The 23,834-nt window shown below is 41.2% G+C and overlaps 1 protein-coding gene across 9 annotated transcripts in view; it reads left to right on the plus strand.

Annotated features, from left to right (window-relative positions):
• Positions 1-23,391, plus strand: part of ABLIM1 (actin binding LIM protein 1) — a 192,069-nt gene extending 168,678 nt beyond the window's left edge. For 4 of the 9 annotated variants that reach the window (XM_066323535.1, XM_066323536.1, XM_066323540.1 and 1 more), the window contains 8 exons: positions 2,626-2,730; positions 5,016-5,063; positions 7,323-7,469; positions 9,158-9,249; positions 9,384-9,480; positions 10,758-10,819; positions 11,128-11,188; positions 11,893-13,152. In XM_066323535.1, coding sequence (XP_066179632.1) covers positions 2,626-2,730; positions 5,016-5,063; positions 7,323-7,469; positions 9,158-9,249; positions 9,384-9,480; positions 10,758-10,819; positions 11,128-11,188; positions 11,893-11,930 — 650 coding nt within the window. In that variant the 3' untranslated portion in view covers positions 11,931-13,152. The other 5 variants (XM_066323542.1, XM_066323537.1, XM_066323541.1 and 2 more) reach the window with 5 other exon arrangements.
• Positions 23,392-23,834: the final 443 nt, after the last annotated feature.

Consider the following 23,834-nt stretch of genomic DNA (forward strand, 5'->3'; position numbering starts at 1 on the left):
AGATGAAGGATAGTTTGACAAAACCTGAGCAGAAGTAAGGGTTTCAGGTACTGTTGAGCTTGTTTTCCTATGTCTGCTCAGAAGTAGAGCAGCTAAACTGGAAGCTGACAGAAGGCTCAGTGTTGGTTGCAAGTTGACAGAAGGCTCAGTCTTGGTTGCATATGGGTTTTTTGGCCGGATTCTGTGAGCTGAGCTTGTGAATCCCACAGTGAGTCCAGTGGTGAGCACTTCAGAAAGCAGCAGGGACCTGCATTACACTGGGGTGTGTGTAGGCAAGCAATTCTATTCCTGGCTGCTGGGGCAACCTGCCTAACAAACTCAGCTATAGAAAACAACTACCTGATGGAGCAAAGAGAATGAAAGAAAAAAAAGCCTCTGAATTTCCCTTCTGTTGTGCTCTAGTGATTGATTTTTAGATTAAGTTTGTTCCATTCTCTCTTAACATCCCCCCACCTACACACAGACATAATCAACTTCATACCAAGGGCATGAGAATTAGTTCTTTCTACAGTGTTGGTGAACTGGAGTGCTCCTCTTGCTTTGGGGAGTTACCAGAAGTTACAGCATATCTGAGACAGTAAGAGAGACTTCTCTGTGCAGGCAAGGACCCCCAGTTTTATGGGTTTTTATGTAAAGCTGCAAGCAGGCTGGCCATGAGGGCCTGGGAGACGGGTACAGGCAGCCAGGAGCTCTGCTTTCCTCTGTGCATGTGCACATTCCACAGATGTTGGCACTGCTTCCATAAATTGTGGGTGGTTTTGCAGCTGTATCCCAAGCACTTAAGGGTCATTATGAAAGCGAGTTCCTAAGGGATGGACTAATGGGAGTCTAAGTAGATGTACCATTCCCTGTTGCAGAGGTTGCAGATAATGAGGCTGCCATCCTAGGAAGTGTAAAGAGCAGTTATTTGTCACTGCTAGCAGGAGTCATTAGGTAGCCCGGGAAATACAAGCCAACAGAGATATCTGTAAAGCATCACATGCAGGATGATACCACAGTAATTGTCTGCCTGGTACTGGGTGCATTATATAACATTTCAGTCCTCTCTAAACAAATTATCTGTATCCCAGATGCAAGACCAGCCAGCATACATTTATGGGTGTGAACACACCTAGTTGTGTCTAGAGGTAGAGAGGGGTCTAAAAAGGGATTCTTCCCTGAATTTGTAGTGTTAGTGATAGAAGCATTTTTTCCCCCTTTAGTGCCTTCTATATTGGCAACTAAGTAACTTGACTGTTCAAGTAGAAGAGGTTTTTTTGTAAAAAATCATAAAGCAAATTTCTTTTTTCATTCTCCCACACCTATTTCTCCACCCCAGCTAGATAAATAGTGTGCTGAGTCTAAGATTTTGGGTCCTCTAACAGGGCATAGGAAACAGACCTGGATTTTTTTTTTCCTAACGTTTTATAGCCCTTCTGTATTTGTTATCATTCCCTCCTCTGCCTTTCATTTTTTCTCTTGGTCTTAATCAATATTTCTAAGGGGTTTTGTACATACTTTAAAAAATGGAAGGGGTTTGATGCTCCCCTACTTTTCACCCCCACCCATGTGAAATAAGCACTTGTGTGGATGGTTTTTCTTTGTGTGAGTTTGCTCTAGTCTGAAGAATGGTACAATAAAAAAGGCAACTGCATTCTTTCAGGGTACACACACACACAGATGTGAATGGATATCTGGCTGTTAAGTCTGGTTACTTGTGGTCCACCATCGTGGTTGTGCAGCAGCCCTCACTCCCTGACAAGACACAGAACCTTTTAGGGCTGTTGGATTTCTGTGGTGAATTGTCAGGAGGCAAAGGGATAGTGCTAGTAGCAGTAATCCTACAAATGGAACAAACTGTGCAAGCAAACTAGAACTAAGGTTTTTAGGTATTAGATGCAGTTTTGCTAAATCAGCAGTGGTGAAGTATTGTCATCAGAACCAAATTTGGCATTGAAGGAGCTTTGGAGTGACATGAACGATGTGGGCACAGCCACCAGATGGGCTGCACTGCTTTACAAATTATTCTGCCATATCATAATTTTCCTAAACCAATGAAAGAGTGTGTAAAGAACAGTTATGCCTTTTCATATGGGCCAAGTGACCTAACAGCTATTTTCTGTTTCTGGTTTCTGTACACTTTTGGTTTAGTGAACTGTAGTAGCTGCCAGCATCTGCTTCTATCTGCTTTGGGTTTGCATATCAACTACTCTGCTCCATGTTTGCACCTTCTAATTCCAAGTATCAATCTCTGTACTAAAAAATCATTGCCAAGTAACCTTCCATTCTTCTTTTCTATACTGCCCATCTAACCACCAGCTACGAGCACACAGCTCCTGCCCGCATGCCGTCAGAATGAGTCTGAGCTGTTCAAACCTCAACTCCAGCCTGAACATGAATTTTTGTCTCTGCAGGAATATCAGGGGGAAAAAAAAAGTCACCAGGGCTACTACCAGTTCTCCTTATTGTTTGTATTTATACTTTCGGTTCAACTTCTTTTCTCCCTGGACGTTTTGATTCCACCAGTTTTGTTTGGGTTTGATTGGGCTTGCTTTTTCTTTTTCTTTTTTTTTCTTTTTTTTTTTAATTTTTTTTTCCTATTGCTCTCCCTCTTCTCATTTTGTTTTCTCCATTCTTTCATTGGAGGCAATGAGCCGTCCAGCGGTCGGAACTCCCCTGTCCCCTATCGGCCTGACAGTCGCCCTCTCACTCCAACTTACGCTCAGGCCCCTAAACATTTCCATGTTCCAGGTAGGAGCTGGCACTGTGTGTGTCTCGCTGTCCTGTCACAGTGTAGAATGTAGCCTTTGTAACCTCTGTCTTGTCTCCATCCTGTCACACCGTTTACCATGGGTTGCACTCTCAGGGTTTGGAACTGCTTCTGGGCTTGCTGAGAGGAGTGGTGCCTTAAGAAACGTGGGGGTTTATTGTGATTTTTTACCTATTCTCTTGGTCAGGTGTTTCGCTCTTAGAGTGCTTAATTTTTCAGGGTTGGTTGATGGCCTGTGAGCTGTATATGAGTTATGCAGGGCTTGATTTTTTTCTCTCAGTTGCACCTGCTGAGCGCCAGCATAGCTCTCCGAACTTTAGCGGAGTTGGTTTTGATTCACATGCAGAAAGGAGGTGGCCAGTGAGCCATTACATATGTTGTTCATTCAGATTGTTGTGACTTGTTTCAGTCTTGAACCCAACAATTCTAGTTTAGTGTTCCTTTCTTTTAAAGGGAGTGAGGTTGTTTCTTGTTTTGTGCAATGGCTTGGTGTCCTCAGAGAGACCTGCAGATCCACAAGGACATGTGTGCTTTAAGATGGAGGGCAGTCTCTGTTTTGAGCTCTGCAGTTATTCCAACATCTGAGAAGACCATGTGTCTTGGATTTTGATGGGATGAACTGCGTGTCCCTAGGGTTTGGACATTCATCTGGTTGCTTCAGCACTAGCTGAAAGCCTTGTTCTGTCCAGTTATTTTCAGATTCCCTTCTGCCCAGTGTTCCTCCTCACTGCCAGAGGTTACTGGCCTTCCTTCTCTCCTCAAAGCTGGCAGATAAGCAGTTTATGCACATCCCCTTTCAGTCAGGGTGACCTGGTTTGGCTGAGGTCGGCTCTTTTAACCGCTTAAGCTCACCTGGCTCTTGGTGCCTCACCTAAACTCGAGCCTAACTGCATGAATGGCTGTGAGAAATGACCTGGAGCATGGTGGGGGAGCTCTCCTCTCCAGCTGGAGCTGTGCAGCCACGGAAGGAGCTGTGCTCCCATCCTCCCTGGAGCTTTCTGGTGTCTGTGTGTGCAAGAGGACTGCATGACTACCCTTCTAATGTTCATACCTGTTTGCTGGTCAAGTGGCCATAACAGATCCCACACAGGAATGAAATACCACAGTCTTTGTGTGCAGTGAGCTTGCCTTTTTATTTAAGGATGTAGGGTTCTGCAGAGTAAGATTTGCCTCTGTTTCAATAGATTTTTAGGGTTAATTTTCCTTAATGCCAAAAGCCAAGTTGTCTCCTAGAAGACTTTAATTGGATCTGTGATCCAGCACATGTGTTTCTGAAATTCCTTTTCGTCTTTCGCTCTCATGAAACGGAAGACTTTTTTCAGGCAGCATAAAGTAGCAAAATGGCTTTCTAACATTAATTTTCTAGCTCCCTGTAGCTCAATTTGCTATTATAATAAGATTTTGGCAAATTTTTGCACTGCAGTGCTGATTTTGGATTAGCCTTTGTATTTGTAGCTGTGCTGAATACATGAAGTGTTGGCTGGGGTGGGAAGGTAGTTTAGAACAAAATGGTTCCTTCTTAGATTGTTATTTGGAAAAATATGGTATCATTTAGGCATGCTGTAGATTTACTGCATTAGAGTTCTGGGAAGTGTTTTTATTCTGATTTACATAGGTAATATGCAATACAGTGGGCCTTGTATAAAAAAAAATTATGAAAAAAAAAAAAAAGAAAATCTGTCCTTATGGTTTGAGAATTAGTAGCATATCAGTGAACACTGCATAAAGAATCGCTTTGACTCACTGAAGTGTGGCTGTTGTTGCTGTTCAAAGCAGTGTCCTAGGTGGCTATTTTGTTCTCTGGATTTTGAAGTGAATTGTAGGCTCACTGCATTCTCCTCTGTTCAATCCAACCAGTCAGTTGGAAATAAAATTGAGCTGTTCTGACTGAAGCACAATTTTCCACTAAAGTTATTTGGGGTAGTTTTACCCAAATGACTTGTATCTTCACCATCGAAATGTCTTGCCTGCTTACATTTCTTCTCTTTTATCCCACTTTAAAATTGATGGTTCATGAGTTGATGCATCCACGTTACAGAATCAGCTCCAAAGGACTTCATACACCATGTCTTTGACTTTTCACTTGTTCTTATGTTTTCCTTTCTTTAAATAATCTGATTTTGTATAATACTAGAAATAGCTTTCTGGCTTTTTCTTGTGCTACATCCTTGATTTGGTCTATCTGTTGCTTTAGTGGTGGAGTTATCATTATCTACAATTGAAGTAGTTCTCACATTCCCTTTTTTTCTGTTTCTTAATATCACAGATCAAGGTGTCAACATTTACAGGAAACCGCCCATCTACAAACAACACGGTAAATGACCTTTCCCTTTTTATTTCAAAACTGGAATGTCAACTGAATTAAAAGGTGTGCAATTAGTGAAAAGCATTCGGTTTTTACTTTGCAAGCATAAAAATTAGTAATCCAAGCTTGAAGCGGCTGTAATTGCATGTCCTGGAAAGTGATTATGTTTTAAAGCCTGTTGTTTTGTTTGGATTATATGGTTTAATCTTGCCATGTGGATATTAATGGCAAAATTGCCATTAGCTGAGATTTTGCTGTTTGCATTATGATACCTTCCTGCATTTCTCTTCTTTAAGATTATATTTTAAGAGTACAGGTACTGGTCATGTTAAAATGGATTAACAGTAGACTGATCTCTGACAGGGACTTGACGAAATAGCCTTATTTTAAACAGATACATTACAATAATTTATTTCAACAGCAAAGATGGAGATGTTATAATCAGACTGGAATTCCAAATGTACCTTTAATGTGGCTTTAAATAAGAATCTTTAATTTGTGAAGATATTACAGGTGACATATCACTGACAGGGCTAATTTGACTCTCAGCCCTGTGATACAGCTCAGGTAGTTTGCTGTACTTGTTTTTCCAAGTGTTTGGGTTCTGAGTTGGACAGCAGTGTTAGTGCAGTGTAAGTTTTTGATGATGGTGTTGTCATAGCAAGTCTGAAATGACAATGTTGGCAGAACCCTTGGCTGTCTTTAGTCCCTCAGGAGAAGGCTGCATTATAAAGGAGTGTGTGCACTCTTCCCTCCTGCTATGAGCAGAAAGCTGTGCATGGGAGATGGCTTTTATTTACCTCAGTGAAAGATGGGTGACTCTACTATTTATAGACTCTCTATTTTCATCCCTTTGCAGATGTTTCATCCAGTGAAATGTATTTAGGGTTAAGTAGTAACTTAGCAGCACTGCAGGGCTTAGATGAACAGCTGGCTGAGAGCCATTGAGCTGGGATGAGCAGGAGTAGTCAGGAGTGAGCACTGCAGATTACACTGCTCTGGTATCACATAAGGGTTTTCCCCTCTTTCTTTTTTAAGTTTCAAACCATATGCTCATTTTGAAAAAAAAGTCTTAACATTGTTTCTGTTTATTTTTATGGTTTTAATATATCTCCTCACCTCCCATTAACATGTGAATGTTTAACCACTGACATCACCAATTCTAATACGTAAGTACTGTTTGAAGTCATGCTTTTGTAAACTCTGACCACTTCCTCCATGCCTGCAATTATGATTATAGAGTTTTCCAGTCATCAGCTGCTCAGAATTCCCAATGATATCTAACACTGATGTTGCTTAACTACCTGGAACGTGTTGGATGAGCAGCACAGGGCATCACTTTGTTAGAAGATGCCTTTCTGTTAAAAAAAAAAAAAAGGAAAAGGAAAGAAAATTCTGGAATCATTGCTTCTGATGCAATAGCCTCATATATCAAAGGTGATTTGAGCTAACATTTTCCAGTGCAGAGGTAGTTAAGGTTAGGTGTAATGTACATTGAATCCTATTAGATTATTTTTTAGTTTTTTTTTTAATGTCAAGAAGAGAAAGCCATAATGCACATCCTCACATGGTTTTGCAAGGCTTTGGCTTAAAATGGAATTTAAGTGGAAGCCCAACTACTAATCTGTTTTGTTGGTGAGGTTCATTGCTTAGCAAGTGCCTTGCCCTGTCAAGTTGATCTTAATGGAGTTAGTATTTATTAATAAGATCGTATCTGCTTTTACTACTACTGCATGCTCTAAGCAAGGGCATGCAGCATGAAAAAAATCCCTAGTTAAACATATTTGTTTCAGATTTCTTTTCTTCTTTGTTTTGCAGCTTTTCACAGATACAATAAGGAATAATTAGCATCAGTAGTGTTAGAATTTGTACTGTTGCTCTGATCTATTAGCTTGCTTCCCCTAGAGGGAAAACTTATTAGCACATAAATCTGAGTTCATCTTTATAAATAATCAGCTGTCATTAGGAGGTATTGGCAAATACTCTCAGGCTGCATTTTCTCACTCTTGCCTAATCATTCTTACACTGAAACCCTAGTAAAATCCAAAGCTGATTTGGGGTTATCTTAGGGTGGGGTTGCGGGAGGAGAGGAAGATTTGATTCCAATCTGTTGGCAAGAGAAAGGCATTGCTTTGCTCCAAACTGCAATTGGAAAAGCAAAACATGAAAGTGTTTACTTCTTGTAAAGTATGAAATTTTGCCAGAATAAGGCTGACCTTTGTACTGCTCCAGATCATGACATAGCTAAGTTCCCTGATTGCCATCTAGATGCAGCTGCCTTGGCAGCACAGAGCAAGTCCTCCGAGGATATCATCAAGTCCTCCAAGTTCCCAGCAGCTCATGCACCAGCACCCAACGAGATACCAAAGATTGAGACTGACCACTGGCCAGGTCCTCCCTCCCTGGCTGCCATAGGTATGCAAACAAAGACTGTTCATCGCTGCGCCTCAGAAGGTACTGGTGACCAAGGGACATGGCCAGTGCTGCTGGAAAAACGTGTAGGAAAGGTGGTGTCCACTCCAGATGCTCACCACAAAGTGCTGCTCTCCTGGTGAGGCCACTGAGTGTCTGATTCTAAAACTGTTGAATTGCACTGAGTGCAAGAGGCTTTGCTAAAGGAGTTCGGGATTGATCATGCAGATAGTAACCCATAAGCAAATTTTTTGAACTCTAGTGCGGTAGTTTAAAAAGTGTGGCATGTCACACAATCCTGACTTCTTTCAGTTATTCTATTTAATCCTTTAGTCCTAAACTAATAGCAAAAACTCCATAGAAAACACGATTGTTTCCAACCACATGACTAATTTCGTGGCAAGAAGCAACAACTGAATTGGAACAATTAACAGACTAAATAATTCCTGATTTTCAGAGTTACTGTTTCTACAGACTGTATTTTTCTTCTGTGTTGTGGCACTACACATACCTTATTTTCTTTTCTTTAATCCATGTGCATCATCAATTTAATTTTTTTTCTTTGTATTTTTTCCCCTTTGTTGTGTTTTATTGACCCTTATAGCATAAAATAAGCAATCTAGCCTGGTTCATTCCTGAAGTTTTATCTGAAGCACTAAGGTGCTGCTTGTTTCACATCTCTGTGATGGAATGTATGGTTTTCATAACAATGGGACATTCACAGAAGTTTTGGGAGAGGAAACACAGGGTGGGAGAGCTCAGAGACCAACTAAGGGGCTGCACATGCAGCAGCAGTTTTTTGTTAGTTGGGATTGCAGCCTGACAAACATGTAGAGTCCCTGAGTCACCGGAATAACATCAACATACTTGAAGCTCTGTCATCTACATATTTGAAATGTCTACATACTTTAAACACTGAGTTTGTTTAGCACAAGGTTGGTAAATAACTGTATCAGATAAAGCCCTGTGTGGAAAAAAAACCAGAACTGATATCTAAGTGCTTGCAGCAGTAGCACATCCTGTGTATTCATGGAATTGTCCTGGCATTTAGACTGGGTTATTTCTTAAGAATATTCAAGAGAATAAAAATTACTCAATAAAAACTAAGGAACTAAAATGTAGAACACCTGTGCCTTAATTTTTTTTTTAGCTTTATCCAATGGATCAAATTAGTTTACTTCATTTTAGACTAAAACCAATGCCTTGTTTATTTCAAATACAAGTGTTCCTTTAGGAGACTAATATAGTTTAATTTTCCATTTGAGATGGTATTCAGATATGCTTCTCTGAGTCTAGATAAAAGTGTAAATGTAAATCAGACTTTAGGTTTTCAGCTGTGATTCAGTTGCTGGTATTATTAAACCCTATGTTTGCAGAATCAGCAACGTGAGCTCCTTTCTCTATTACAGTGAATCATGACTTTTGTGTCCAGGACCATTGCTAGTTTAGGAGCTCATGTGTAGTTTAAGTTCTTGTTTAGTTTATAAGAAGCCTGTTAACCATAGGGCAAGCTACCCAAGTGAGTTTTACTAAAAGGAGTTTTGAAAAAGTCTTTTAATTTTGCAAGAAAGTACTGCTGTGTTTATTCAGCAAATCAAACTGACCAGTCCTTTGAACTAGCATTGAAATCTTCAAGCTGCAGTTGAACTGATGCACAAAGCTCTCTCTGTGCTGTGGTTTTGTGGAAGCAGGAGCTGACATGAGACGCAGATCAAGTGGGAGGGAAGAAGATGATGAGGAGCTGCAGAGACGCCGGCAGCTGCAGGAGGAGCAGCTCATGAAGGTGGTTATAAGCTTGTCCTCATGCTGTTTCTGAACACCATCCAAAAAGTGCCCCTTTGCTTTCTATAAGCAATTCCTACCGCTATCTTGGTCAGCCTTATTTTATTGATATTTTTTTTTAATTGCCATTTGTAGCTCAACTCTGGTCTGGGACAGTTAATATTGAAGGAGGAGATGGAGAAGGAGAGTCGCGGTAGGTCAGCCCTTTCTGCCAGTCGTTACGATTCTCCAGGTAATTCATGGAGGCAATAAAGCTAATCATGAACAATGGCTAGTAAACACCACAAATACACATATCAAGCAGTGTCCCGGAAGAGAGACGGCTGGGAAGACTGCTTGATGTGCGTGTATGTGGTGATCTGCCCTGAAAGAGTGGCCTGATTCATCACCTGGTTCTGGTGAGGGGAGGACTGTGGTGGTTGTTTTTAATTAGATGAAATAGGAGCCTGAGGATTTTCAGGCAATTTTGAGGAGAGAGTTGCTTTAATATAGATGAGGAGGGGGGTGAAGTGTTCAGTAACTGTGGCATCGCACACACGCTAATAGGCTTGGTTATTAAATTACAACAGTGTATTTTGCTTACACCGGTGGTTCCTATCCCTGTTTAGTCCTTTCTCCTAGGGAAAGAAATTCAGCATTATTGACCAGTGGGACTGCATATTCCAAACACAGACAGTGTTTTCACCTGGACTGACGTTTTAATTGGGTGTGTTTTGTTCCAAAGCAAAATCACAAAAGTTAACTTAGATTGGTGTCTTAGATTCTTCGCCCTTGTTGCAAATTTTGATGTTACAGCTGTGGCCTTCTCAGATCTCCAGAGAAGGGTTTGGGGGTTTTATTTACTCTCTTCATTCACCATTGTAACACAGAAGCTGTACTTTGAGCCAAGAGACAAGATGAGTCCCTCTGGAGTCATCCACTGGATCAGCTGCCAAGCGAACTAAGATTTCCTTGTGTTCCCTGTTTTATAAGTGCTTTGCCTTGATGGCCTTGAAGAGGACTCCTGTGGCTCTCACTCAGTGTCTTTAATTTTTACGGGGCCAGAGTTTCCTGCTCAACTCAGAGCTTATGATTTTTTTATTAACCTTAGCACAGGTTGGAGAACTCCTTTATTTGAGATGTGTCCATCCCTCTTTGCAGGGATAATCAGTGCAGTCATCAATTGCCTTTTAGAATCAGGGATGACGCCAAAGCTGATGCCACAGATGATCCATGAGCATTATTTTCAATCCAGTGGAGACCACCTTGATTTTGAGCCTGGAAAATCAGTGTCCCTTATTAATGGGTTGCCACCATGGCATGATAAAGCTGTTTGTAACTCACAGAATGTGTGGAAGTTTGTGTTGGGTTTGGGACTGAGTTTCTTAAAGTCAGTGTGTTTCAGTTGGTTGTGTGTATGCTTGGCTCTTTTAACTGTGTATTTTGTACTAGGTGATTCCTCAAGTGTTCTAGTTTTTTAGTTTCCATGGGATTTTTCCAGTAAAATATTTTCCCTTCCTCATTCAACAGCACATGCTTCAGCCTCCAAAACCTCTTCTCTCCCTGGGTATGGAAAAAATGGACTTCACAGGGTAAGAAGATGGTGATTTTGAGAAGTGAAAGGTGGCTTTAATTATCCATGGTATTTATTTCCCTATCAATTATATTGGATTTTCAGTTTGATAAATGTTTCTTAGAAAACCATCTGAAGTCAGACCAAACCTATTTTCCCCTCCTACAAACTACTTTGTTAAAAAGGCAAGAAAGCAATGCAAAAAAATGTTGTAAAATTGAGGGGGAAATAAAAAAGCTAAAGCAATTTATTTCTCCCTATGTACCAACCTGCTTGTAAAGTCATGAACTATTGAATTTATGTTCTGTCCCTCTTCCCCTCCTACAGCCAGTCTCTACGGATTTTGGTCAGTACAACAGTTATGGGGATGTGAGTGGTGCTGTTAGAGGTAAGGATCAGGAGCCTTTTACAGTCTATTAGTAATAAATGCAAAAATGTTTTCATGTTTGATCATCTCTGCTGTTTTATATTAATGCTGTGGATGTGATTACTTTGTATTTGCTCAGTACTTTTTAATTTTCTCTGGCAAACTCAATTAACTCAAAGCACTTCAAATACCTGTTAAAAACGTTGGGTTTATTTGGCTAAATCTATTACGTGGAACTGACCCTTGCTCATACTTTAGCATTGGATCAAATGGAAAGCAAGTAATGTGTGCATTATCAGGAACATGAACTCAGTTCTGTGAGTTTTGTGTTTTCTTTCTCTGGAAATTACCATCCACTATGCAGCCTGAAAGAACATGCCACAGTGAAGAAAGGGAGACAATGCCCTGTAATCACCATTGCTGCTCATGATCTTTGTTAGGACTTTGAGCTTGATGTGGTACCAATCAGTGCCAAATAAAAATTGACAATATTATTTATGAAAGTTACAAAACTTGGAGAGTTAATGAAAAGAACTACAATACTTGGAGTGTTTGACTTTACAAACTAAGTCAAAAATTAGAAATGCTGCTGGCCTTAAAGAATCAGGTGGGATTTTGGAAAAATCAGGTAGACCAGAAAACAGAGAAGGATTCTCTGGTAGATTGTTACTGATTCCTATCCTTCCACACCCTAAAGCTGATGAGATTTCTCTTTTGCTTTTCAGATTTCCAGGTAGAGTACGGGTTTTCATCAATCAACTGACAGCAGAACCTAAAGCAGCTACTTGTTCAACTCTGAATTTCTGCTACAGGGAAGGGTTTCTTAAGACAATAGCTTTGATTTTCCTGCATGTTTAAGCATAATCACCAATGTAGATCCTTATTAACAAAAAACAGGCACAGCCTCAGTTCCTCCTTGTTACCTCCCCAGAGCTGAGTTGAGACAGCTGACACCCGTTCTGTGACTTGCTCTGTGAAATCCACTGTCTGTTCCTGTATGAGTTATCTGTAATAATCTTCTCTGGACACGTGAGGGTGGATTTATTTCCAGCCTCTCTACGACTGACCCCAGAGACACATAGAAAATCTCTTCCAGAGGAAATTTTCTTTCATTCCAGGAGCTTTGAACTCCTCATTTTTACCCTGGAATTTGCTCTCCAGACAAGATGGCTGATCAGTAGTTGTCCACAGTGCTGCCATCACAGATGAGCCAGAAAGAAGTGTGCTTGCAAATAGAAACCTTTTTACTTCAATTACTGCCTGCAGGGTTTTTTTCAGAATGGTTTGAGCCTGCCTGGCTTCTCAGCACCATCACAATATGAAATGGCAATTTAAGAAATTGTTTAATTACTTGGATAATTTTGTTTATGGCATATCAAAATCATGATGATTGGAAAGAGAATGAGATTATGGCAGGGGAGCAGAGCTGTCCATGTATTGTGCTCCAAATGTTATTTCCTTAGATTTAGTACCTGTGTCAAAACAACACCTTTTACCCTATCCCTGTTTGTGTTCACAGTAAAAAGTTCCCATTGTAGAGACAAAAAAAAAAAAAAAAAATCCCTCAGCTTATATAGTAAATTACAAGAAGGAAAGCTCAGGAGTGTGAGAGTGCTTTCTGTGCTGTTGGGTGGGATCTGAATTAATGCTAGGGAAGAATTAGAGAAGAACTTCACCTGGTCACTGGGGTGGGAGAGGGCCCACCACTCTCTTGGAGTGCCCAGGTTGCCCTGGAAGGTGGTGCTGGTCAGCTCAGGGGGGCTGTCAGCAGCCTGAGCAGAGCAGGAGCTGTGGTGGCTGAGAGGACTGAAGGATTCCTCTGCCTGCCTCAGAGGAGAAGTGAACAGCAGCCATGGCCATGATGGAAATTATAAGACCAAGAATTAAGGCTTGAAGGAGGTCTCAGGGCAAATTCACCTTTGTCTTCACCACTACTTGAGTGCCTTTACCCTCTGTGTGTGTAACCTTTGTCTGATGTGTACCTGTATCCGATGCAGTCCCTCCCGGATGGTCATGTCCCTGGAATGAGAATGGACAGAGGAGTATCTATGCCTAACATGTTGGAGCCAAAGGCAAGTGCAGTTGTTGTTTGTTTTCCTTCAAGACATTGAAGGTTTTACTGTGAAATGCAGATAAAATATGGGAAATGTCTTAGTTCCCTTGTTTTCCTTTACGTCGCCTCAGTCCCTGCTCCTTACGTGCCAAACCTCTCCCTCTGTTCTGCAGGTGTTAGTGCTCAGACAGGCTGAGGGCAGCCCAGGTGTCATTCCTGGGTAAAGGAAGCTTTTCTAGGGACAAAGGGATGGATATGGAAGGTGCTCCCTAGCTGGTTCTCTGTCAGGCTTTCACCAGCCAAAGCACCAGGCCAAACTCAGTGGGAAAGGTCTCAGATCTGTCCAGTTTGAAAAGTGCTGCAGAATATTGTGTCTCACCACACACTGTTGAGGTTGTCGTAATTCCAAAGATTATGGAAAATCTTTGACTGGAAGATACCTACATGTCTGTCTGGATCTGCTCCTTAGCTCTCAGCAGTTATCCTGAGACCTGTCCATAGTGTTGAATTCCCTATACAAGAAACTCTTCAGGAGATTTATTGGAAAAAGAGACAATGTCTGCTAATTATAATTTAAGATACAAATTAAAATGCTTTTAAAGCTATGTCTAGAGATGCCTGAGTCAAAAATTAATATAATATATAGAGGGAATTCAACCAGGGCTGTGTTCTAAATCTTAAAACTTTATTGCCAGTGAACCTTCCATGAAATCATGATTTTGCCAAGAATTTCTGCAATTAAGTGAGAGTTAAGCTCACTTTGCAAACCAGATGACTTCTTGTGCTTCTGAGTCACCTCCAGGCAAACTGTACAAGGCAATAGCCCTGGCTTTATAAGCTGAGACCCCAGTGCACTGTGCAGTTACAAGTGGTTTTATATATTATATAAATAAGACCATGAGGACTCCTGAGATACTACTTTTTATTCCAAATTATTTCTCTTTCAGTGCAATAGAAATTCTTACAGTCACCACTGCTGTTGATGTACCTAGTGATTTGGGATGCTATTTTGGGTGACAAATTCTGTCAGTATTATTAATGACAAAATTTAATGATTATTTATTAATGGCCATTTAAATTTTAAAATTGATGGGAAATTTCCTGAGATAATAGATCACTTTCTGTTGCTATTTATAAAGGGGATGCCAGACTCTCAGGATGTGTGAATTGGCACTGTTTTTATTCATATCGATTGTCCAACACTAACTTACACCTGCTAAAATAAAATAAGCCAATTTAGAGTCAGCATAAAAAGTAACATAAGAAAAGGAAAAATTATTAATCCTAAGAATGAGCAGATATTACCAAGTGGTTCTCCAGAAAGGACAGAATTTGTGCATCTTACCAGCCCAGATTGAGACATGCCTTGTGAATATTTAAATATAAAATGTACGTATGACCATAGGTCTTGACTTAAACTCTGCCTGTTTAAATATGAAAAGTTACATTTTAGTTTCATATAATACTGTTTATGGTAGCCATTTCCACTATCAAACATAAAAAATGTAATTCCAAGTATAGAATTGTACAAATGTGACAATGTCAGAATCTCATAAGAATCATATCTTACAATTGGTATGTAAGCACAAGTTATTTAAATTATTATTACTTACAATAAAATCAGTGGTGTGTTCATTGATGCCTGAATGTTATTTATTATGGTTTTTGAAAAGTACATTGGGATAATTGTTAATGGAATGAACTTAATTGCTGAGTACTGCTCAAAAGTCGATTAAGTCAAACTTCTGATGTTGAAATAATGTAATTAATAGCATTTGATAATAGGTCAGCAGCTCTCTCTATGAGAGTTTTGGTGGTCTCACTTGTGTTCCCAGTGGGCAACAAAGACAAGACCCATAAGTGGGAGTGAAGGCTGAGCCATTGCCACTGAAGTTTCCAGGAAAACTTCATTGACTTGAGCAGGGGTTGGATGAGGGGTCTGGGAATGCTGCTCTCCTACTCCACAGAGACATGCAATGGGAAGGGCTCTAGAGACGCTCTGGCAGACAGAACATGAGCTCTCCTAAGTCATTCCAGGCATGAAGGGTCTATCCAAGGGAAAAAAAAAATAGATCAGAGTTTTATTTGCCAGGGATGATTCCAAAAACTGATTTTAGTATTTTCTGAAATCCTTTCCAAGCAGCACTGTTTCTATTAGTTGTTTGAATTCTTTAACTATCCAAAAAGGCAAGGAAAACCATGTGATAAATTTTACTGAATGCAGTGTGTGTGTCCTCCCCCTCACTAATATCTTGTTTATTCAGAGATGCTGCTTTTTTAAGGTACTTTCATGTTTTTAAAGCCCAATCTCTGTGTGTCCTTAGGGCTGTCCACACCCTGGCAACTATTAGTTAAACCAATGAGTGACAAATGCAGTTACCTTAATAAATTTACACAATGATGGATGAGGGAATATATAGCCCAGAAAGGACTCTGCCTGACCAAAGCCAGCTGACGTGTTATATACGCCATAAAAATTGGGGCTTTACAATATGAGGTTGTTCACTGCTAAACAAGTTCTGGCTCTGTCCAGATCAGCTTGTTTTCTATACAACTTTAGGGGAAAAAAAAGATGAGTAAAAGAATCAACCCACCAACTGATATTTGCATTGAAAAAGAAAAAAAAAATATTTGTGTGATAATGAAAATGAGACACATTTTGTTCTGTCTGCTTTAGACTATAAATATAAATATCTCTTTTTCCCCCTTTTTATACGTTGTTAACAGATTTTTCCATATGAAATACTCATGGTGACCAACAGAGGGCGAAATAAAATACTAAAAGATGTAGACAGAACCAGGCTGGAGGTAAGAGAAGCAAGTTCCTAAATGCTCTTTCCTGCTAAAGTTGTTTGTTGTTTGTGGAAGCTGAAGCACTGAAATGCGGGTCCTGAGAAATGTGGGAAGATTTCTCAGCACTAATCAGGGAAAGAGGAATCAGACATTGGGAGGAAGCAGCTGCATCTCCTCAAACAATCTCCCACATCTCTGTCTCCCTGCTCATAGACTGAGCTTCTCACAGTCCCCTTATGTTTTCAGGCCTTTCATTATATACTTGTAGATTTGCTGAAAGCCCAAAATTACACAAGATTCATAAGGTCCATATTGGAATGGAGCAATACTTTGTTTGATCTTGGACCATCTCTTAGCTAAGAGTCAGTGTCAGCCATCCTTGAGGATCAAAAGTCTATTTTCTTTAACTCATCATGGGTCCTGTGACTTAGTTAGAAGACTGGCTGATATCCAAAAATACGAGGATCTAAATCTCTGCCAACAAACAAATATAGTTTACAACTTTGTGGATTAGGAAGACTTAAGCATTAAGCAGCCCAGTGGAATGTTTGTAGTCAGTTAATCTTCTGTGTAGATGAATTGAAGGAGCCACAAAAATGTGGATAATATGGGTAATGATTTGGGTTTATGCCCATTTTTATTATTAGATATGTGGTCACTAATCAGAATTCAGTGCTGTGTTATGTTAGTGCCACAGGGAGACATTTTCCCCATCCAGTGCACTGTAAAGTGCCTGAACAAAAAGTAACTTGTGCAAGGGACAGCACCAAGAAGTGTTTCCTTAGCAGTGGAGAAGCATGCTGAACAGTTATCCTGGCCAGACATCTTCCTTCTCACAACTCTGAGCATGTCAAGCTGCAGCCCCTCTGCAGAGCACTCCTAAAAACCCAGTGTCTGTTGGATTTCCATAAGCAGAGGTGACTTGCTGAAGCCTGGGACAGGGATGTGCTGGAGCTGGTCCTGTTCTCTGGTCTGTCACTGCTTGTTGGACAGCTGCAGACCAATTATTTCTCTGTCTCTTCCTTATTCAGCAAGTGAAATAGTTCCCTGATTGGTTCCTTGGGCACCCTAGTCCATGAGGACTTGGATTTGTGTATTGCCAAAGCAATGTTTTTTCCAGCAATGGCTCTCACACAGCAACATGAAATCCCTAAGGCACTCCAACCACCTGTTGTGTCTCTTTGGCTTTGACTGACCATTGCCTTTTCTCCTTTTTTTATTCCCTCCTTTTTTTTAATTTCTTTTTATTTTATTTTTTAAAGCGTCACTTAGCACCTGAAGTTTTTCAAGAAATATTTGGCATGACGATACAGGAGTTTGACAAGTTACCTCTCTGGAGACGCAACGACATGAAGAAAAAAGCAAAACTCTTTTAATCTCACTTTAAACAAACCAACCGCAAACGATGTGTAGAATATTGTATCACACAGTCCAAACTGTTTGGAAGCAACTACTTATCCACCAAAAAGGGAAAATCAACATAGTGGCACCTCTGCAGTTGAACAAGATGAATATTTGCCCTCCTGGAATGCAGGGAGAAAATATCTGGGCTCAGAAACAGCAATGATAGTTTTCAGAGGTGTCAACCTGTTACCTGATATTATACAAGATAGAAAACTGTTCTGTTCTTCTCCCTCAATGATATTCCCTTTACTTCTCTCCACAATATGATGGACTTTATTGCTAGAGCCAGGAAGTGCCCTTAGGATGCCTTGTAGACTAAAGTAGTTGTAACCACTCCAAGAACTGGAAGAGAATATATACATATATAAATATATATATATATATGTATGTGTGTTTGCCTGTGTGCGCACATGTATTTATATCTCTCCATCTATCTCTGTGTGTGTGTATGTGTGTATATATGTGTGTATATATGGAGAGGGACATAGGTAGGTCTGTAGTGAAGGAGAAGCCCCTTGTAACTTACCCACGTGGTCACATTAAGTCTTTCACCCAGCTGTTTCTTACTTGGCACTCTTTTGACACGGTGTCCTCTTGGTGTAACACAGCCCGTGGTGGTGAGCACCCTGCTCGCTTGCAGGGCACACCACTTGGGTTTCTGGAAAATGGATTTCTTGTAAATATTTGCTAGGATATAAGAAGTGAATTGCTGTGTGTGTGTTGTCAGTCTCCTCTCTTCCACACTTTCTGCTTGAATTGATAAGGCTGGAGCTTAACCAGTCCTTTGAATAATTTTAAGATCACTTAAGTAATGGGAATGATGGAGAAGAGTCAGTTTTCTTGTAATTTACTCCAGGAGGTGGGTGGATGGGGGTGGGAGTGACAGAGTGAGAAAATGCTATTTTAAGTGTGCCCTGGTTTGCACCCAGAGATTTCAGGACAAACTCCCTACTAGTAATTACTAGTACAGCTCATCAGGCTGCAGTGGAGTTGTAAGATTTTACAGTGGCAGGGAGGATGGTTCTCTGCAAGCTAACATGCAAATTCATCCCTCTTAGGGAGGAATGTTTGTGAATTAAAAGGTACCATCGAGGTGCCAAGCTCTGCCAGTAGAGGCTTTTTGATTAAACTGCAGTAGCTGTTGTCAATATGGCACAGTGCATGGGGCCAAGCACTCATTTTAGTTAATGTAGGTTTTCACTTGTGCTTGGAAAAGAGGGCACAGACTTTTTTTTTTCTTTTTTTTTTTTTTTCTTTCTTGAAGCATCAAAGCTCCAGCCTTGGTTATTTTTTTTCCCTTTGTGCCTGACTTGGTTTTTGAAGACAGAGTAATCATGCAAGAAAGTTTCTGAGCTGCATTGAACTCCTTATTGCTTTCAGTCTTCTTCCAATATGCTGCAGCTTGAAAAACTGCCTGTATATACCTTAACTGCTTCTGGGCAAGTCCTATACAGAGGAGGACATGAGCACCAAAGTAACTGAATGGATGCATTGTGGCTGCCAGGTCAGCTTTTTCTCTTCCTTGGTGCTTAACTGCTGATGCATAACTGCACTAATGAGCCTGTCTCCTGATGGGAGAGGGTCATTTAGGTTCGGTGTCTGTCAAAGAATATCAAGGTTTCCTTTTTAATGCAGAAACTTCAGGCACTGGAGACATCAGAACCTTTGTATTTTCTGTTACATGAGACGGTGTTAAAATCTGGAAGTCAGGAAGAGGAACCAGTCCTGTGTAGTTCTGAGATTCAGTATCACTGTGTTGAGTTCTCTGTATCACCAAATGACATTTCACCATGAACTGTGCAGGACAGCCCAAACCCTGCCTCTCCTCTGCTGGTTTAGGAAGTCCTGTTGTGACAGATCACTGTGGTTCCTTTGATAAAATCTGAGATGAAGATTCCGTAGGGGAGAGGCAGAGACCAGGGCTCAGCACCTGCTGCATGTCCTTAGAGCTAAGGGAATGTGGGTCTGAGGGACAAGCTGGAGAACGTGCCACCAAGGATCTGGATCATCCCCACTGAACAGAAGTCCCTGGGGACACTGTGACACACAGACCTGTGAGTGAGCTCTCTGGGTGGCACCCAGGTTGCAGCAGGAATCAGGATAGCATGTTTCACCTTCTTTTTCCTAGAGGAGCTCTGAGAAGTAAATGGGGGTGTCAGGGGCTTGGGCAGATTGAAATGCATTTTTGAGTGACTGCTGAAACCAAATCCACACAATGAAAGAACAGCAGTGTTTTACACTCACAGACTTTGTCAATGCTGGGGTCTCAGAAATTCAGTGTTTGGTCACCTGCAAGGTGTGGCTTAACTTCGAGACAAACATTTGAGTTTTAATGCATTTAAATTATTAAAAGTCTTCACATTTAGTCATCCCACATCCTACACACACTCAAACTCTTGAGGCATTACAGGTCTTCTTGTTCAAGTTACCTTGACCACTTTTAGACCTGAGGAATTGCTCTCTCAAGGATGTGAGCTGCCAGTCTGCATTTTTCTGTCCCCATCTCTAGGTTACTTCTGAACTTCTCACAGTGAGCACACTATGAACACACTACCCAGTCATTTCAGAAATTACTAAGCCAGGTTGTTTTCTTACCTTTTCTTACCTCTCCCTCCTATGCAAAAAAAAAAAAAAAAAAAAAAAAAAAAAAAAAAAAAAAAAAAAAAGAAAGAACTCAGCCTGTTAGCCTGTGAAGAATGGCATGGTAATTTGGACCTGCCTCATCAAGTGAGAATTCAAAACTGCATCTTAAGCTTGGGAAGGAATGAAGAGAAGCCAGCTTAGATGTTGCAGAACAACTCATCTCTGACTGGATTTTTGGGCCGCTGCTGGCTCCCATCTCACTGGTGTGGAGCAGTCAGTCAGTTCACAGCCCTCTACACTCGACTTACTACTGTTTTATTCCTGACTGAGAACATGAAGGGTTTTCTGTTTCATGCCTACAGTTAATTTTCCACCACCTACACATAGACACACCCAAGAGATCATCTGTCCACAAAACCCACGCTGCAGCCAGCCATGGGGAAGGGAGGATTTCTGCAGTGGGCTCTTAGTGATTGTCACTGCAATATTTTCTGTTCCTTTATCTGGTCTTCCCACCTAATGAAAACAAAATGTAGCCCCAGGGAGAATTTTCTTTGTAAGCAATCAATCATTCTCCTGGTATCCACTGAGTAGCAGTTCTTAGTAATTCCCCTCTTTGATATTCCCTTGGGACATGTCAGAAGTTGGACTAGATGATCTTTAAAGGTCCCTTCCAACCCAAATAATTCTGTGATTCTATGAATATGCCTTAAGTACATGCTTGTGTTCTTCTGTCTCCTGCAAAGTGTTTGAGCTTCTGATAAAGTCCCATCCCATCAATGCTGTCAACAGAATGTCATTACCAAGAGGACTGAAAACTGATTGTTTTTGTCTTCTTTTTTTCTCCTTTTCTGCTTTAGGAGTGATGTAAGAGCAAGGCCCAGTCAAAGCATTGCAGAGTAACCCCACGGGTACAGATGGGATTAAGTACACATGGGATTATGTAGAGATGCAGATCCTTGAGCACAGGTGCACATGTGGCACACACCCTCCCCATTTGATGTGGATTGTGGTGTGTTGTGGATGTACTGCAGTGTGCTGTGAAAGGTTAGTCTGGGAGAACTCAATAGCTTTATGTGGGATAAGACATCTCTGTGGCTCCAGTAGTGTTTTACGTCTGTCAAGACAGGTGTCATCTCTCCTTACAAAGTCCTGTAGTCCTAGATCTGTGGGCCAGGCACTGAAGTGCTTGCTGCCCTTCTCCTGTTGCAGTTGGGAAATCCTTTCTCAGCCATGTAGTTCAGATGTCCTGCTGTTCAAGGGAGTTCAGCAGCAGCCTCTTCTGCAGAAGTTTGCTACGCTGAAGTTAGACACGTTTTGAAATGAATCCCTTTCCACAATCCCTGTGTCTCCTGGCAGGGCAATATTGATGGACAGAGAAGGGTTAAGGTCTGGAAAGGAGGAGGGCTGGCATAGGCTTCATATCTCCAGGGCTTGCCAGAGTGATGCTTGGCAGGATTAGAGGAAAACACTGGCATGAGCCTGTAGTACCTGTTTCAAATGGTGGGGAAGTCAAGTTTGGAGTTCATAGTATGTGAGCACCCACACTGGTATGAAATTAATGGTATGAAGCTGTTAGAACAAGCAACAGGAAAAATAGGCCCCAAAATAGTAAAAATATGAACATACATACTCCAAACTCTTCTGGGAATGATTTATCTTGGCTCCTCCTGACTTAGGAGGAGATGTTGGCATATTTGGACCACAGCCTCATAGGGCAGACAGATGAAAACCACCCTTTCTCTCACTCCATGATTCATTGCTTTCCTCTGGAATGTGTTTGTGAAGGAGGATGTCCACATCCTGAATGTTACCTACAGCAGTGAGGAACACCAGTCAGTGATAATGACAATGCAATAAAACACTTGCAGGAAACAAGAATTAAACCAATCTGTCCAAAATGCCACTCCTCTTTCCATGCCAGAGGGATGCTTAGGGCTTGTCTCCACTGCCCCCTTCCCCATTCAGTTGTCCCCAGGTCACAGTCTGGTTTGTGCCCTGTCAACACACCCCACTAGAGTCCAGCATAGTCTTCAGGGTAGATGCTTAGCAAGGGCTGGTCTTGACAATATGTGGTACATTTTTACCCCATTGCTGCAAAATGAAGAGCTGGAGAGAGCTCCTGAGCACTGTGACAGTAGCACAATGCACCTTTTTCCCTTAGTGTAGAAACACTCCTATCACTGTGGGCTGCAGCATTGCTCTGGCTGATGAGTTCTGCCTTCTGATTTTTCCCACACACCTTTTCTGTGCTTAATAAAATAAAAAACAACAAAAAAATCCATCACAATGCAAAGATACTGAGTTTTCAGTCAGACAACACTGCTGGCAGGAGCTATGTGGTGCCCACATTTGGCAGAAGTGTTGCTAATTTTAATGTAAGCATCAGTGCAGGAAGTGGGAATGTAATTGGCCATTAATGTTGTTTGCCTGTATGCAAAATGAATTATTTGTTGCCCAAAGGGCTTCTAACAGGGAAATAGATTTCTGCTAATGAGTTGCTCAAAAATGCTCGTCTTTGTGAAGAGGTAATACTTCCATGTGCACTGTGGTCCTTCTTTTGAGGTAAAAAAGAGGTGATGAAGGCCAACAGTGACCTGTTCTGTCAGGATCACCACAGTTAGTACAAGTGTTGCTCCCAGGACTGGCAGAGCTGAGGCCCAAAGGACCTTGCCCCTGGGCATTAGGAAATGCAGCATTTCAGCAGCTATGGGAATCCCAGCGGTGCCTTACCAGGCTGAGTCTCTAGCTCCCTTAGGATGCTTTGACAGGTCCCACTGGACACTTGCCTGGGCTTTTGTCACTGAACACCTTCAGAATGCACTTCCCCCCAGATGCAAACCCACTGGCAGCAGTGGAGCCAGGGAAGCCTCTGGCTGCTGTGTGTGCCCACAGTCAGGAGCTGGGTGTGTCACTCCCAGAGCAGCCCTGTCCAAGCAGTGAGGCTTGGTCATTGGTCATTTGGACAACTCTTCCTGTAAGGGGGCCTTACAGCTGGGGGCTTTTTTTTTAAGCTTTGGAAACTGAAAATAATTTTTAAAGGTATACTTTCCTTTAAATCAGTAGATTTTGGCAATAGGATCTTTTTATTATTTTGTTTTTCTTTTTTTTCCTCCCTCCACATGTTACAAACCAGGTTTTCGGGGAGGTGTCCCTGTGTTTCCCATTCATCTGTCTCTTTTTCTGAGTCTCTGTAAAAGTAAATCAGTGTCTTGTCTGTACAGTAAGTCTGCTTGTATGCATAATGAGAAGTTGAGCTGGGTTGCTGTTCTGTACAATTAGTGTTTCCACTGTCATACTGCAAACAGCACATATTGCACTCCTGTGCCACTGTAATCTGCATCACTGTTGTACTCAAGTCAATGAATAAAGTTTGGAGCTTTATTCTTAATTTCTGGATTCATGTTGCCTCATTTATTTTGGTTTTTCTTTTTCATTTTGCAGTTACAACAAAATTTTCATACCAAATAGGATGTGCTATTGAGAGCTCACAGAGAGGTGAGATCTGAGTGATCAGGTCACAACAGCTGACAGCTACAGGTTTGAAAATTTCCACAAGGCTTCTTGTAGCTAAGCCACTAGAAATAGGTATTCATGCAAACCACGCAGAAGTGTTAGTTTTGTTGTCAGTTGTGGTTTAAAATTATCTGAGATACCAGCAAGGTCAAATAGACCATGCTGTTGTATCAGCTTCAAAGGCTAAATGGTTTCCATTCTTGATCTTTATAAATTCAGCTAAAGTGTTAGTCCTCATCTGGAAAATGTTCTATATTTTAAGTTAGGTGTTGGCTCAATCATCTGGAATTTAAACCTGCCTAGCCTTGGTGTGGGTGT

This window comes from Sylvia atricapilla, chromosome 8 (genome assembly GCF_009819655.1).
Source record: "Sylvia atricapilla isolate bSylAtr1 chromosome 8, bSylAtr1.pri, whole genome shotgun sequence".
In the NCBI taxonomy this organism is placed as follows: Eukaryota; Metazoa; Chordata; class Aves; order Passeriformes; family Sylviidae; genus Sylvia; species Sylvia atricapilla.